An 18,271-nucleotide genomic window follows, 5' to 3' on the forward strand; every position below is an offset into this window, starting at 1 on the left:
GAACAAACAGGAACAGAATTTTGTTTGTCACGTTCAGCTGTGAAATTCACAATGTTTTTTTCATTATCTCTGTTGTTTAGTTATTTTATGAAATAGAGTTGTGATTGAAGTTTGGATTTTCTTCTTAAAGATAAAATTCCTTCTGTAAAATGCAATCGCATGTGTTCTAAAACAAAAGCGGGGCAGATGTGATACAGATGTATATATCATCATCCATAAAACGTCAAAGTGAAAACGTTCTACGAATGACTTTTAATTTATGACTCGCATAATGAAATATTAAAAATATTAGGTAAACGAAAAGAGCGAATTCATGGCTGTAGTAATTCTCCTATTAATATCAACAATAGTGCTGATAATAATAATGGCAACATTAGAGACAATGATAGAAGTACATAAAAGACATAACAAGTAGCACCCGCAAATAGAAATTTCTCACCGAGTATCTAAATTGCACTTTTGCTAGTTCTTAAATGGATCATTATAGAAACAGTAATACTTACAATGACGATACTGTCGATAAGACAATCGTATTGGTACGGATCATAAATTATTACAATAGTGATAAAATTAACGATAATACTTGTAATAATCATAATAACGATAATAGCAGCAGTAGTAACGATGGCAATAATATTACAGAATTAATATTACATTAACGTCGTTAACAAGGCGTTGCGCGCAAAACTATGACTTCCGACGTGTTCTCCATGAACGATGGAATATTTAAGATCAATATAATTAATAATAATAATATAATAATATTAATCATAATAATAATAATAATAACAATAATAATAATAATAATAATTATAATTATAAGGCGACACCACCAGGTAAGCTGTTTTTTTTATTGTACCTTCGAAAGTCTGATGTATTCGGAAGCTAATTATAGCACGCATTGCCTTCCTCGATACTATTTATTATGTAACTAGTATCGAGTATATATTTTCGGTCCTGCCATAAAATTATTCTTTCGTTTCTTCCATCACATAGTACGAAGTATGAGAAACAAGTGCCTACACGCTCTGAATCACGTACCAGACATACCCGCCAAAAAGCATGAACAGAACAGTGAATTTATACTTTTATCCTTAAAGAGTACGGGAAACAAGTACTCTTTACAGAAAATACCTTAACGAATAAATGCGCCTTGAATGTGGTATATATATGTATGTATATATATATATGTATGTATGTATGTATGTATGTATGTATGTATGTATGTATGTATGTATGTATTTATTTATTTATTCGTACAAGCAGGAAATATAATAAAAACGTTTCATTTCATTCTCGTGCACGTTTGCATTTGGCGAGTATGCACCGTTTCGACTAGTTCGTTCTTTTTTCTTTTTTTTTTCTTTTTTTTTTGTTTTTTTTTTACTTCTGTTCGTCGCTATTGCATTCTTTCATTCAAGCGTATGCAAGCACACACAGACACACACATACTTAAAACATTTCTTTCACGCCCTCTCGATCTTTTTCTCTCGTTCCCTCTTCTTCCTAACCTTACTCTCGTTTCTCTTCTTTTTCATCTTCTCTACGCTCTCGCGCACTCCCATCTTTTTATAGATACATACGACGCGTAAGATCAGCAGCACATTGTTTTTTCTTCAATATATTTTTTTATCGTTTTTCTTTTTTTTTATTTCTTCTCGATCGTCGATCAAAGCAGTGTAGTAAGAGAGTACGGACAGGCGAACATTTGATAAATGGAGTGAACACGATAATAAGGCTTAATTTAAATCTGTTAGTAAATTGTAATTCCGCGCGCGCTAACATTCTCTGTGTACAGGCAAGCCTGTTTCCACGCAGGTATGCATTCGAACGCCCGGGGGTCGGGGCTTCACTTCCTGAGCTTAACCAGTCCACTGAAAACGTTATTATCGTTTCTTTTCTTTATTATTTCGTTTTTTATTCTCTATACTTGTGTATGCTCTTCTAGGTGATGTCTTTCTCTTGTTACAGAATTGTTTGCTTGCTTATTTGGTTTCTCTTGTCCTACCCCGCTGTCCCTCATCCTTGTAACAGTTATCTATATTGTCACTTCGGCATATGCCACACGATCATTCCCTCACATCCGTTCCACTATCCTGCATCGCTCTCGTTCGTCCGCCGCTTTTTATTTCTTCCTTCATTTTCTTTGCCTAACGTCAGAATCCTTGTTGGGTGTTGGCTTGCTACGGGACGAGATAAAACCAATTATTAAACAGTTAATACTATTCGAAGGTGAAACTGGTCACGAGAATGAGTCATACACGATGAGACGGGACACGGATACGCTAATCGATATGTGGTAACGTATTATTTTGTACAAGATTTTTTAAGAACTGGTAACACTATAAGAAAATTTAGATATTTACCTTATTTGCTTTAAAAAATATGAAAATAGTTGTAAGAATATTTCTGAGATAATTCCATATTGATATAATCTAAATGTTTGACTACCTACTTATGAAATAATCTATATAAAGAAGTTTCAAGCATAGTTTAAAGGATATTTAACTGTACGCTTCGTACTCTTTAAATAAAAATTTTTGCGTTCATATATCTTTACTTTCAATTTTCTGAGTAAGCGCCAGTAAAGCTGAAAGCGATGGCACGACGTCAGAGGGAAAGATTTAAAGTAATAGCGGGAGAGATACAACCGCGCCGGTGCAGACAAACGGCGTGGTTTTTTGGGGAAGGAATTCAACTGGATCGTCCTGTGACCTGGGATTTTCTGCGTCGATGGCGTGTCAGGGGAATCGACAGGAAGTTTAGAGGGTGGAAGAGGTCCGCGCAGTGGTATATAGTATTCTAGTCTATCGTCTCCTGTGCTTGTACCCGGATCCCTGTATATATTAATAAATAAATTTCAAACAGATTTTCAAGTTTGAATCTTAGTAACTCTGCGGTATATCAACTTTTTCCAACTTTGACTATTTGACTCCAGCTTTTTTTTAAAAAGAAGTTTTTAAATTTAATGGTTTCCTAACGAAATAATAGAAAGTACATTAGATTTTGTTATCAAGATTATTAAGATTGCTTGTTTTAGTGATGAAATAAAGGCTTTTTTTACAAGATGCGCTAGAATGATATAATCAAAATTGAGAAAACACTATACTGCCATAATTATCTGAGACTGAATAAGAAACAAGTAAAAGTGAAGAATATACATACGTGTCAGGACTCTGATCAGTATCAGATTCCTCAAGTTCAGCCTTGTTTCGTTTCTTCTCGTAGACTAGGATAATAGCGCACAGAACAATAACCTCTGCGCAAATGCCTAAGAAGGGCCAGAGTGCGGCGAGCTTGTCTTTGACCCTGAGGAATGTTTGGGCCTCTGCCACGTGAGATTCAGCAGTATCGGACCAGTTATAGGATACCCTACAGGAAACGTTACCACGATCGTCCATCTCGATATTTTCAACCATTAAGACGGCTCCGTAGATATTTCTTTCATGGTCCCATCCGAGCTTAACGCGACCAGCGCTGCGCGTGTAATTCTGGTTTCCAAATGTCCATGATACCTTAATACCAGGACTCTGTTTACCGGCACATGTTAAATGCAACTTCTCTCCTTCCACCACACTTGTCGAATCAGGAAGGTATGCAGTAGGTTTTGCTGCAAATAAACAAGATTTTTAATATTGTAAACAAATTAATAGAAAAATTAAATATAGTAAAATATATATCAGAATTCTGGAGTCTTTGTAAAAGATTATTTTTCAAAGATGATATAATATTTAACAATATTGTTATAAAAAAACAAAATAAAATGAAAATAATAAATATTCGACTAAAATTAAATTTAAAAACTAAAAAGAAGAAGGAAGGCAGGTTTTGTATTGTAGAAAGAATTGAAACCCTTAAGAATAAGGATTTTAAGGGTATACTTACGTACGATCCCGTACTTTGTGGTATAGTTGGTTCCTTTACAAGTATAATTTCCATACACAGCTTCTGAGATCTTCAAAACTTCCAAGGTGCCTGTTTCGTTATCCAGTTTAATTAAATCTTCGTTACCAGCTAATGCTTTATGGATGGGAATATCTTGCTTAAACCATTGCAGCTTTTCCCCTGCACTTTTGTTTGCGCATTCTAATGTCATTGGAACATCCGTGGCTGTAAGTATTCTGATCTTCTTGTCTGTCTCATAAAGAAACCAAATTGTTACTTCATATCAAAAGTTATTTATTCTTCTTCACATAAAATGCTGTTAAATAACAAACTTGCTATGCTATTTGCATAGCACAAACCAACATCAGTTCATACGCTTGTTAATTTCACAATTTTTGTTTAGTAAAACAAAAATAACTTCAGTCGTTTCTCCGAGTTTATAAATTCAATTTGTATTCCTAATGCGAATTATATAACGTATTTTTCAAAATTTCTCAAGGTATTCAAGATCCTACGTTTCTTATCTTTAATAGTATTTCTTATCAGAACAGTCCAGACCATCGTTATCTTTCAAATTTTTAACAAAAGCAACATGAGAATCGATTTACTCCCGGATAAAACAATCTGTTACATCTTCTTTAATACAGTTCTTTAATATACTAGCAGTTTCAAAATACATATATTATATTATTATATATTATAATATTATTATATACCAAAAAGTACAAAGTCTTTGCTTCGCTCAAATACCTTATGAGTTCACTAATTAAACAAATAAAAATAAAGAGATTCTTAATGTATTGTTTATTCCATGCAAGATACGCATTTTAAAGATTTTCTTTACACAACAATTTCCTTAACACAGTCAGCTAATGTTTTATTAGCAAAACAGTTTTACACAGAGATAAATCTAATTGCATCTTTGTTCTTCTATTAATCTTCAAGTTCTAAGAATCTTCAAGCGTCATTAAATTCGGAATTGGCACAAATATTTATCATATTAAGAAATAATTGGAAATACAAGTACAGTTAGATACTGGCAGCTGCAAGAATGAAATAATGTACTCAAGGCTTTTCAAAGCTTCTTCACTCGCGGGACAATAAACGCCTAGCGAAGATAAGAATTGCAAACAAACAGTAGCAGTGATATAAATGGACAGCAAAACACTGTAACGTTTGAATTACATCATGGAACTGGTATATAGAACAGGTATCTGAAGATTATATATATATCAATTCATGAAAGTACTTGAACATTTACCATAAAAAATTATATTTATCTACATAATGTATGTGTTATATGAAATATTTTGGAATATCATTAACACTATAGTTGGTATGAATGACATGATTATATTGGTTAAATTTGAAACCAATCTGACAACGTATATTGAAGGTCTAAGACGTTTACTGCAAATATATATTTAGCAAAAAAATTAGTATATACAATGCTAAACATATAGTAAGCGTTAAAAATAGTCCCACTGAATATTGTGGCTTATTAATATAACGAATGATTGACTGTTCAAATATTTTTGTGCTCTCTGGGAAATATATATGTAGTTTGACCAAATATTTTGTAGTTTCTATGTACATTTTTACATTTGTTTCAACCTTTACCAATACACCCATAATAATTGTATTTGCTTACAGTGTTAATGAAATTTCAAAATGTTTTATATAACACATAATACAGTACAAAAGTATTTGTACATAGTGTACATGTATCTGTGCACACCCTTATTTTCCCATGACACGTTTTTTATTAGGTTCCAAATTTTATTTCAGTAATATCAAATTTTGAATTATATGAAAGCATTACTAAATGATATGAAATTTTTTACAGTTGGAATTAATTAACTAGTAGGTATATAAATACAAAAATAAATATAGTGGTGTACAAATACATTTTACATATATATATTCCACTATATATTCATACAAGCTTTCTAAATGTGTTTTAATACTTCGTAGTTTGAATACTACTGTATCCTCGAACTAGATAGGCTGCACATTCGATCATAAGAAACGCATTCTGTTTAGTCACAGCAATGTCCACCAGCAGTTGTACTCTCTGGGCCATTGTTCCATCTCATATGATACAGTCAATAAAAGCAGTAACAAGCACTAACAAGCCAAGGATGGTTATTAGTCGCGATTAATTATCATTTACGTTTGTACCACTACGTAGTCATAAAACCATGCGTCATCAGAAGAGAAAGAGTACAATAGTATAGAGCTCCACGTTAATTGTACAAGTCATAAAATACGTTTCATCATGTAACATCATCATGTAACGTGTGAAAAAGACTGAGTATCTCAAATAATTGTATAATTGTATTATTATTACTATTACTAATTATCATTCACATAAACAAATATACTTAGAAGCTCGAACAACGGGCGAACATCATAAGATTCATAATCCTAATCCCAGAGTGAACTCTGAACTTTCGTATGGGTTAATGAATGAAGGATTGATCGATGACAGTCGATGGATAGTCATTAGCAATATGTCTCTTCATCGATTCGAGAAATTTACAGGTATGGCAATTTCAACAAATTCGAATCTAGGACAGTGATGACACCTGAAAGTCGGACAAGTACCTATTTAGAAACAACCGCCTGCGGTATATTGCTCTATAAAGCTGTCTTAAAATACTGAGATTTGAAAAAAGAGTATGCTTGATACTTAAACAAAAATAAGAAGATCCTTCAAAATAACGCTTTTGCTATAGCGTTATTTTGAAACTTGATCAATGAAAATAGCTCTATATAATAATTGTATAAGTTATGTCAATACATTCATTAATATGAATCTTTCTGCTTTGTGCAAATTAACGCAATATTTGTGTTGTATCCCATAATACAGTTGAAGAATGGTGAAAGCTTTACAAGTTATACAAATGTTGCGGGCATACAATGTTGGAGCGATTTCCAGTTGATTTCAAACAGACTATAATCTTCTGTTACACCTTCAATTACTCTTAAAATTAACATTCCAGAACCTTGTGTGCAACAAGAATTATATAAGCATCTGTTACGTTACATTTACATGCAGGAGAGACAAACAAGTATTATTCAAAATGCATACACAGACAACAAGCACAAAATGCACAATCAGGGTACGTAAATATTTAAAAAATAGTTACAGTACTGCCCGAATAAACATTTGCAGATCGTGTCTGGATACGTAATTATGATAGCGCTTCACTAAGTTGGCCAGTTATCGAAAAGCATTTTTTAAAAATCCCTAGTATCTCTCTTCATCGTGTTTGACATGCGTATTTATTTCATATAGATAGACTACGGATTTTTATGCATTATTGTATTTTTATAAACATAACGGAAGAAATGAAACGTAAATAGAAATTTATTTCATCTACCAGATATTATAATAAATACTCTACTCTGGATATTTTATACATTTTTTTATATTATATGCATTGAGTGAATTTTTGCACCTTCAGATTTCCCATAAATGCATAAGAAAAGAGACAATTCCAAGAGCTAGTTATATATTCTGAGAATTACAATGCACGAAAATAAATGTAAATTAAGCAACCTATACACACTGAAGTATGCTGCAACGTGTGCAACTGATGCAGAAATTGTGGAACAGGCCCCTAATGAAGATAGAGACTCAAGACGAACAAACATTTAGACGCTTATACGGGCAGTATCGCATGTAAATAAATGTACAACATTATAGCAGAATATAAGTATAAATAGCGTGATATTATAGCAAAATATAAATAGACTGCCGATTTTTATACAAATTCATATTTTCACAAATATAATTAAAAAATAGAAATTGTTTTGCCTGCCAAATATTATGGAAGCACTATACACCTTGGATATTTTATACATTATTCATATTATGCGCATTCTGTGAATTCTACACTTCTAGATTTCCTAAAAACGCATTGAAATCCGCAGTCTAAAATTTATAAGCGAAGGGAGCTCGACATATACGAACCAAAATTTATCCACAGATGAAATAACTCGTCGCTGTCTTGCGTGCATTTATAATCCCCATGGTGGCTATCCGTAGCATGCATTGCCCGCAGAGTGCTGCTTCCTGTTCCCACCGGCGATTGAACCGTCAGCTGACCACTAGCCAGCTCTGGTTCCAACGATTGTCCGTTTCTGGTCCATCTGATCATATCGTCCGGCTTCAAGTCGCTACACTCGATCGACCAAGGTTGATTCTCGTGCACGACCGATGCTCCCTTGTAGGTTACTTTATCGGGAAGAACATACGAGCACACATCAAGGGGTGTACGACAACAACCATCCGGAGATAATGACTTGTACGAGCATCTGGTTTCTACGAGGAACAGATCACGAGTGTGCTGTTCCTGAAGAGATATAGTCATTCTTTTGCTAAGTCTACGGCAGGCTTTTTCAATATAAGGTCTGATCACACGTGATCAATTGGGATTTAATTTTAAAGTTTCCTAGTTATTAATCGCATCATGGTGCTGCATAATGTATTATACCATGTGATAACTTTTCCTTGTAGAGCTTTGAAATCTGTTTATAGTAGTGTTATTCTAACGTTGTATTTTTTTTATAAATATTTCCTTCTTTAAGAAAACAATTTATATTACCTACAGTGGCTCATGATAGTACTCAGACACTTACCATAGAAAATTTTGTGAATTATTCAAAATATGTTTCAGACTGGTTCCGAATTTTCCTAATAACAGTCTTGTCTCATTACAGTGCTAATAAAATTTAAAAATATTTTCCGTACCACACATAATAAATTCATTAAAAGTTCCATTCATAGTAAGTGTTTAAGTACTTTTATATTTATTTTATATTCTTAATCGTAAAGGAATAATTACTAAATCTTCATTATATATACGTATAATCGCTTTCTAACATTTCTTCAAAATGTCCCTAAATTCTTCCTGCTTATTTTTGCGTGAGTATACGGAGTATTTTTGCATAGTATACGGAATCCAGAAAGGAAGTAAACTAAATATAATAATAAATAAAAGAGGCTAAAGAAGGAATTTTCCTGCTATGCATCGAACATGGCTTTCTTCACTTCTGATTCGGTAGAAAATAGCACTCTAGTAGATGGACTCGCAACGGTGAGTCGGAACCGGCCGGCGCCAAAAAGTCAATCACGACGGTGCAGCGACAAGAATGCAGGAACATCGGTAACGAACACGTTGATCCGGTTCCACGGGGCAGAGGACATACACGCTCGGCAATTCCTATTTATTTTTAGCGATTTATTCTTTTACAACACCCCGTCGTCCTCGTAGACACCAACTCGACCAGATGAAATTATAATGCATGCAGGCTCAGGGAAAAGAGACTGATAATTACGAACACATCGGGCTGACCTATAAAGTGGCTTTACTGGCTTCTGCCTTCCTTGTTAACCGATTTAAGAATATACCGCGACCAAGAGACATCTATAAGAATCGATGATTGTTTGCAATTTAAACATTTACTTAACGCAATTATATTAGGAATATAATCTAATGACCTTTATTTCAACAGTTATTTCTAGATCGAAGATCATCGCCAGTCGTTTAACGAATTTATAATTTAAGTTTTTAATTACGAAATTTTATAAGACAGATAGAAAGAACAAAGAGAAAGATGCGAAGCGTCAGAAGTTTATAGAGAAAACGGATAAGATAAAGAACAAGTCGAGCCACTCTGTTTACAAAGTCGGAGGTGTACTAGAACGCAGAGTAGGATGGAAAAGGGATCGATAGCACGAAGAACACGTGCCGTATGACCCTCAGCATCAGAAGTGACTATATTGCAGAATTATGTGGCTCTACCTAGGCGTGGTTATAAAAGGGAGTTGGAAGCCTGGCGTTCATTCGTAATTCAAACTGTTACCGCGTGACCGACCATGCGACTTCTAATGGCACCACTGACGCAGAATCGATCTTTGACGGTTTTAATAACGTTAGGAAACTCGATCTTTGGAATTCTACCAAAAATGACCAAATGACTTCGAAATTGAATAACCCTTTAGATTATATTTCCTTAATTTTATTAACATTATAGTTGATTTCATTTATTTTTCCCTAGAAATGATTGTTGGAAAACCTAACCTAAATATTATCACAAAAATATCAAAGGTTTATAATTTATAATTTTAAACAAACGAATTGTAGTGGTAGCTAATGCTTTCGCATAACTTCTTTGTTTTAGAAATAAACTTAAATGTACATTTAATTCGAAGTAAAAATATTCCGGCAGAAGAGGACTTATTGTATTCGAACAACGAACTGACTCCAACTGGACCGAACTGGAACTACGCAGTATCACTTTTTGTTTGGACTGGAGATACCGAGTTCCATGTGGAACGCTCACAGGAACTCATGCGAGAGGAGTCGGAAGATCTTCGAACGTCTCTTTATGCAAAAATATAAAGAAGACGATGGAGGACGCAGGAATTGGGACGCTCCGTGATCTAGGACGCAATTTGGCAAGTTGGACTTGCACATACTCGCGAGATGAAGCACAAACGTAAGATAGCCAATGCACATAAACACGTTCTACTATCCTGACAATGTCCATTCTATTCTAACCATTATAAAGTTGAAACCACTGAACTCGTTCAAAGAAAAGATAAGCATATGGTTCGTGCAATCAAAGAGTTAAAGCAGTAATTTTAGTTTCAAGTTTCAAAAATGAATTATTCATCTTATTTATTATGTTTTATTCAACTTATATATTATTATTTTTCATTTCAGATTCTAAATAAGAATGAAGTTAGCAGGCTGAATGAATGAATGACCAAATTTTTCACATAGTGACCAAACATATTTATCACGAACTCAATTCGCACATGATGTTTCCAAGTCCATCCAATTTCGTCACATTATTAATTCACTCGCACGTTAACCAACAAGCTTAGAAGATAAATGAATTTCAAATATGGGTCGCTTAAAAGACGGTCGTTGCATCTCCTGATAAACTCATCAGCCTGATGTAAGAAAGTAGAGCTAGAGAGTTTTTCCAATAGGAATACATTACAATTTTTCTGCTCTAATAAGCCCAGCAGATAAGTGAAACTACTGAGGAATTGAACAACTTCGTACATGTTTTATAATTCTTGGAAAAAGTACGTATACACGAATATACAAAAGCACGTAATTGTTCGGTTTTAGTGATATAATCAGTATTTATATAAATTAATCACTGACGTACAAAAATGCAAAAGAGAAAAACAATTTTTATAAAATGTTTACAAGAGATTATTCTGAATGACTAAATCAAACATTATTCAGATTAAAAGGTTTGACCTATAAAATGAACAATATCGATGAGTAACGCATTGTCCATAAGCATTGGAAAGAAGTTATCAATCTATATTGACTTAGAATTAATAGAAAGTTAGTCATTTAACAAGACCAACAAATATCTCTAAACTCAAACTAAAGATTATGTTCTCAGGCAAACTTATGCTTCATTTATCACGCAAACCAATTCCGTACACGAGTTACTTAAATGATTTTTCCTCTAGCATAACCTTCTGTCTTGTCCTCGAGTTTCGATATTATCTCGAGCTAAACGAGACATGTAGCGCTTGAAATCCGATATCGGAAAAGCCAGTAGCTAAACAAACATAAACGTTCAGAAGATACCAGTATTTGTAAAGGTGAACAAGATTTGTAGTTTATAGTAGAAGATAAAAATGCCTTTTTCAACAAAGTTGTCAATTTAATCTTCTCTAAATGACTTTCACCAGATAGACGTGAAAAACATAATGAAACTTCCCAACCTATACAAGACGCCTCTTTTATCGCTTTATAACTTCAACGAATAAGAAAAACTTTGATAAAAAAAAAAGCTTTTTTAAAGTCTCTGGTTACTCTTTTACAAAGACCGTAATTTTCATACTTTATTCGACTAATTCAATGACGTAACAAAATTCAGGTTGCCTCCTGAAATAGTATCTAACTTGATCGCGTGCAATTCAGATGGGAATACACCTTCCGACCTAATACATACAAAGAAAATGAGCGGGTAATTAAGTTTGAAATGCGATGAAGTATCCTCAAATTGCCTTTTTGTTTAATTTGTCCCATTTTGTGTTTAAATAGAGCAAACACGGGCCAATCTACGTGTGTTTACGTATGTTTACGTCAACCAGTCAATAAGAGATCCTGCTTCTCTTACGTCATCCTCAGGGAGGGATAGTGGTACGTAGCCACAAGATACGCGTTTGCCAACGATACGCATACGATGATTTACAGTACCAATCTGTATCTGAAAAAGACATACGAAGGAAGAACGTTGGAATTGTAAACATGGTTAAGTGCCAAATATATTCGATCTTCGAAGATGGAGCAAATTCATTGATTGGATGACAAGTACAGAACAAGAGAAATTCTTCCGCCATTTTTTTTCGTGTTCGAGTCTCCATAGTAACCACATCAGATGAGCCCATTAATAATTTTCTTGGAAAATCACTAGGGTTATCCCTACCTATGTTGGAACAAACTTAACACATTCATAATAACAAAACAATTTAATCCTACAAGTTAAAATTCGAAGAGGATGAGTTTTTTGAGTTATTTGAAAAGGTTAGTTAAACCAAAATAAAGTAGGTTACACAGTGCTTCATCTCGATTCGAGCAATTATTTCGGGCCAGGTGTTTTCATGGATTTCTGTAACAACTTCGTACAACACTGTTTTGCATCGTGATGTTAAATAATATCAAATGATCCAACTACGTGCTCCCTACGTGTACATTAAAATGCATTCTTTTTGCCACCTAATTACAGTCCAAAAATTACACATAATTACACACCATTGGAATTCGTAAGGATGTCTGTTGCGAACAAATTTCGCCTTACACGAATAATATTGTATAGAAAGTCAACATGCATGAGAATTCTATGATGATTCAACGTAACTCAAAAGAAATGTTATTTGAATTATCGGTAAGTAATATCGATAAAAAAATACTCACTCTTCCTACTTTTCAGCCAATACCTTTCATATCAATAACTGACCATAACCTATATTAATTTTATACGTAATCCGTTTTAGGTTAATAATTTGATAGTAATATAATGTAACTCCCCAGAACGATTACGGGTATTTTAAATTAATTGAATAAACCTACCTAATTCTCGACAGAAGTAAGCTGCAAAGCAGCAATGAGTACGCGAGGTCACACGACCTACCATTTCGATGACGAATCGGTAAAATTATAAATAAGCTACAACACTGTATACGAATCCGTGTACATCATAGTGGTATTTGCCAGCAGCTGTAACAAAGGTCGGGCATCTGCTAAGCATTATGATTCACCATAACGACTCGTTACACTTCACACTATCATTAAGAAATAATATATTCTTAAGTCGTCGATAATTAGATTATTAGCTTATCGTTCCACGAACGGATGATACATTAATAACAATTCATAACTTTTCCTTTTCAGCCGAAACTGATGAAGAATAAAACGTCAATAGGATTGTAATTATTTGAAAAGACAATCTTTTAAAATCATACAAGTCAAATGGAGAAACAAAAAAACAATTTATTCAACATTCTTAGAATAAAGATTAGTAATAAGCCTGATGAAATCAATAAGTTCAGATAAAACTTTTAATGAATTCTTTTAATCAATCGCCATGGATTATCTATATACAGGTAGTGACTAGCATTTGAGATCAGTTCTAACCTAGACCTAACCCAGACCTAGAATACAGAAAGACAAAAGTTTTCAGTCAGTTCGATCGAGTAACAGTTATGTAATAAACTAAAGATACTCTAATGAATTTATTTTGGTGATGCATAAAGCGATCCTTGATGTGGGAATATATGGCGGAACAAGTAAACCAAAAACGTCGCCCTAGTTAGTTAAACGAGGGTCGCTAGTCACTCTAGTTGCCTGGTAGCACTGCCTGCTTACTTATCGATAGAATAACACGTAAGAAAGCGATCGATTGAAGCGCACGAAATTGTTCGTGCCTTCGCGTTCTACGGACAGGGTATAGAATAGTGAACTCGGCAAAAAACGTTTACATTCGGAATCGATCGGCGCACTCATGCCCACTACCATGAATAATGGACAGATATCGAGATATTTTCTCTAATCCTTTTGATGAAAAATTAGAAACACTTTTTAAATCATTTATAAACTGTGAATATTTATGTAAATTTAGATTTTTATCAAAATGATTAAAAAAATGAAACCTAAATAGGAATTTCTCTCATCTAGTAAATCTGAGAACACTTTTGGATATTTTAAACTTTTTCATATTACGTGCATTCTGCAAATTTTGTATTTTTTCTTTTCTTAGTTTTCTATAAATGTACGAACATCCACAAACTCATATATTTTTATAACTTATATAAAATACTATTTAGAATCGATGTTGTTACTTCTTAAATTTTATTTATCATACGAATGATATATAACATGTTCGACTATATAAAATACAAGCAACCAAGTCAATATCTGTATTATGTGTTCTTTTTCATTTAAAGCAGTAGATATTGATCTCGCGATAAAGAAAATTTTGTGAATAAAGAGAATCGATTCTGGTATAAGATAAATTTGAATTTCATATAAATTCTTTTTCTCTTTTTTCTAGCAATAAAATGATTCACGGACCACAGAAAATTATTTTAGAAATATGTTCGATGGAGTTTGAAGTTTGCATGCCGTTGTTACCGTTGCATTATCCTATGGTACATCTTAAAGGGTCAAAAATAGACAGGCGCTCCCAGGGTTAGACGTAAGCATTCTTCTCGTCTGGTTTGCAAGCAATGGCAAAACAGAGCGGATGAAAACATTCACCGTGCTAGAGAATGGAGGTTAAGTTTACATTTCAATAAACAAGACACGCGGACTAAGAATATAAACGGCCAATCTATGATAATCTGAATATCAATTTTACAAAATTGCAAATATAACCATGTAAGAATTCGAACTTACATCAAAACGAAAACGTTCGACTTGCCCATCCCATAACACGACGCAGACAAAATGGAAATTATATTCGTAGACTCTGGTCTAAATATAAGTATTCTGACGAACGCTTGAAAACTTTTCACGCGACACATTTTCACAGCTCTGTGAACGTTTTCTTCCAGTTTAATAAATGAATATTTCATAGAAAAAACCTGATAACCATCTTTTTATCTTCTGCATTCCATATCACTTGGTAGGAACATTCTAATATGACCTTGAAAGGAACAAGATATATAAATTCATCAAGTTTTATAAAAAAAAAGAAGAAAAAAAAGAAGAAAGATATTCATTTCCAAAATCGACTGAAAAAAAGTATAGTCTTGATAAAATGAAAAACCTCACTCATCCTGTTTTTTCCTGTAGTTTTTAAATAAGATTTAAAATTTTGGTGTTCTTTTCTTATGATATAGATGATAAATGTATGATAAACGAATGAAACTATTGATTTTGAATATAAAGAACGGTTATACATGTACTTCTTGTACACATCGCAGTAAAAGTAGTTATAAAAGTTAGCAAATAATAGCTGAAAACGTGTTCTACGCATCATAGCGTATTTATCAACGAAACTTAACTGGCCGTACTATCATGATGGAAAATCTCGCGATTTACGTAATTACCAACCAAACATTAACTTCCATGTAACGATCACTAAAAGTAAGTAAGTAAAGTTTTCTGGGTGGATTAGTAAAATAGGGTCAATTGTTACGCAACAAAAGTTGCTTGGCGTGGGTACTTTGCGTACGTCTCTCGGAATGTAGCTGCATCGAATGCGACCGAATCCCGGTGTCTTGCGTCGGTATAACCAGAGGTGCGCAACTCGAATGACCGCAAAGGTCAAAATTTAGTCGATACATTGCTTTACCCGATTACCGGATTATATTTCAAACTTACATGCTTAAATTTTTGCCTACACACTTTTATGTGACATATTGAACAACATAAAAATACATTATATTATTGCACTGTAAAAGAGAAACATATATACTTTATTACTTAAATTAAAAGATATATATATATTTCACTGTTTAAATTAAATATATAGATCGCACTATTTAACTTAAAAAAATATGTATATATTATATTATTAAAAAATATATGTATATACATTTACATGTATCTTTATGCATATGTAATAGCATCAAGAAATTATGTACCATTGCCAATAAACTTCGATACAGTTAGAATTAATTTCTGCACAAACACTACCAAACATCACCACATCGACATGTATCATATTCGAACAAAATTTCAAATATCGATATGGAAACGATTCCAAAAGTAATTTTACCTATACGTGGAAGACAGTTGATTAGGACACACGTGAGTGCTACTGAGAGAGAATAGAGAACTATGAAATATTGTTATCCCATATCTAAATTCTGTTTTAAAGTCACCATGTAATTTGGTGATGAAAGTCGTTCAAATATTCATACAATTCATAGAAAGAGTCGTGGTTGAGGATGAGTTGATGGCATCACATATTCAATGCCGCGTTGAGATACTCGCATTTCTAACGCAATGCGGTATAATCAAAACTAAAAATAGAATTTCATAATCTAACAAGACATGTCGCTTGCATTAACGCGAAATATTCGCGGAAATTATATTTCAAACAAATATTTTTAATTTAAAACGGTAATTTTTATATATGGAGTATGTAAAATGTGTAACTGTATTCAATTTAATAAAAACTTTGCTTGCAATTAGCACGTACGATAAGGATGCGTTTTATACACCATGTGACATATACGTCGTAGTACCAATGAATTTTTTAAACTCGTCAGATTATAATCAAGATACATGTCAATAATTGTAATGATTATGTTGAAGCGAGAAGAGAAAAATTTGTTGTCACAGAAAATTTTAAAGAAACGAGAGAAAAACTGAGAAATGTCTGTTACAAGGAACATTTTTCCCAGAAACGAGATTCGATTGACATTCTTTATTCTTCGCTAGTAATATCACCCTCTGTACGTCAATGTTTTATAGTCACACATATAATCTATGGATACAGTAAATACGTTTTCTAAGGAACTAATCCAATAAATGCATTAGGGTGCCCTCAGACTATCAATATATATTATCAACATTTCAAGATTCTCAACTAAAAAAATCATTATATATTGCCGATACAATATTGTCAATATTATACAATGATGTTAAGAACCTTGAAATATTGACAATGTTATTGATTGTCTGAAGGCACCTTTAGAATAATCAAATATATACATAGATTCTTACTAGCAGTCTTACATTGTGTCTCGGATGTTTTATTCGTCAGAACGACACTTCGTCAGACCACGCACCCACTACAACCGAAGACTATAAAACGCGTAAAATTTTCCAACTCGACAAATATCTCATTCCGTTCAAATACTTCTGGAAGAAGGTACTATCTTCTTAAAACAGAAGGAAGTTGGAAGAATAGTTTCCGAATACGACTTAACAATGTGACGGGAGTGTACAACAAACGCTAGAAGACAACGGTGGAAAGGAATAAGAGACAATAAATGGTAAAATGGACTAAATGAATGGCAGAATGGTAGGCAATCCGAAAGAGAGGATAAATCTCACCTGCCTGGACCATGACGAGGGTGCCCGCTAAATATAGCATTCCCAGCAGCACAAAAGCAGCTCGCCTCTCCATCTCGTGGCGCTAATGTACGCGGTGGCGCGTGACTGTGTGCACTTTGCGATACTTAACGATTCGATACGAGGCGAGTTTCTAGGGATCCCTAGACGAATCACAGAATAATGACACCTATGTAGGGCTGCCGTATCTTCGTTTTCGTGATCGCTGCCGTGATTGTCGTATCTTAGCCGTCGTCGTCGTTGTCTTGGTCGTCACCGTCGCCGTCACTGTCGCCTTCCTACAACACCCTTCCCGTTGTAGACAGCTTCTCCTTTTCGGCTGTCCACTCTCAGCCAACTACGATGAAGCCCCACTACTCTCTGCCGATCATTTACACACGCACTCGTCACTTCGAGCCACGCCGTATCATTGACGTCTCAACTCCTCTTATCGTTATCTCTTCGCACGGTTATTATTTTTTTATCTCGGTGTGTGCACAAAACAACACCGAAATTCTCTCAGTCTTACAGCATCTGTTTCCTCCTTTTATTCCTACCGGATCTCGAGTCTCGAACTCGAAATCGTTAAGAAATTCGACAATTAGCACCACAGAGCCGCAGAAACAGCAGTGTCAGGGAAAAATGGCTGCCCACTGTCTTCTGCTTTAATTTTCTGCGCGGACTTCGCTCTTACTTTCTCGATCGTTGTTCCCTCCTTTTCGCTCTCCGACGTACACTGCTCACGCACGTCCTCTACGGCTGTCCAATAAGACTCGCGCGCGCATGCGTGCTACATCTCCATCTAAAAAATATAGATACCTCCAGATTTTTTA

At 34.0% G+C, this 18,271-nt stretch overlaps 1 protein-coding gene and 1 long non-coding RNA gene across 2 annotated transcripts; one reads left to right on the top strand and one right to left on the bottom strand.

Annotated features, from left to right (window-relative positions):
- Positions 1 to 565: 565 nt before the first annotated feature.
- On the bottom strand, positions 566 to 18,185 carry LOC117208999 (basigin). The gene is made up of 5 exons (XM_033450554.1): positions 17,442 to 18,185; positions 7,865 to 8,128; positions 3,886 to 4,134; positions 3,166 to 3,610; positions 566 to 2,183 (listed from the first exon to the last, which is right to left on the bottom strand). The coding sequence occupies exons 1-5, from the start codon at positions 17,512 to 17,514 to the stop codon at positions 2,138 to 2,140; spliced, it is 1,077 nt and encodes a 358-aa protein (XP_033306445.1). The 5' UTR covers positions 17,515 to 18,185; the 3' UTR covers positions 566 to 2,137.
- LOC117209002 lies at positions 9,936 to 13,242 on the top strand. Its single transcript, XR_004487825.1, has 6 exons — positions 9,936 to 10,004; positions 10,078 to 10,395; positions 10,623 to 11,898; positions 11,976 to 12,458; positions 12,661 to 12,819; positions 12,929 to 13,242. It is a non-coding gene; the product is annotated as an uncharacterized LOC117209002 (long non-coding RNA).
- Positions 18,186 to 18,271: the final 86 nt, after the last annotated feature.

Source organism: Bombus bifarius, unplaced genomic scaffold (assembly GCF_011952205.1).
Source record: "Bombus bifarius isolate JDL3187 unplaced genomic scaffold, Bbif_JDL3187 scf7180000008165, whole genome shotgun sequence".
NCBI classification, from domain to species: domain Eukaryota; kingdom Metazoa; phylum Arthropoda; class Insecta; order Hymenoptera; family Apidae; genus Bombus; species Bombus bifarius.

What these genes read in the sequence shown, in the direction of transcription:
- LOC117208999 (XM_033450554.1), bottom strand. Translation starts at nt 17,514, where the DNA reads ATGGAGAGGCGAGCTGCTTTTGTGCTGCTGGGAATGCTATATTTAGCG. An exon ending in CCTCGTCATGGTCCAGGCAG is followed by an intron (nt 8,129 to 17,441) that starts GTGAGATTTATC and finishes TTCCCGATAAAG; the next exon opens with TAACCTACAAGGGAGCATCG. An exon ending in ACTGATCAGAGTCCTGACAC is followed by an intron (nt 2,184 to 3,165) that starts GTATGTATATTC and finishes CTCGTCCCGTAG; the next exon opens with CAAGCCAACACCCAACAAGG.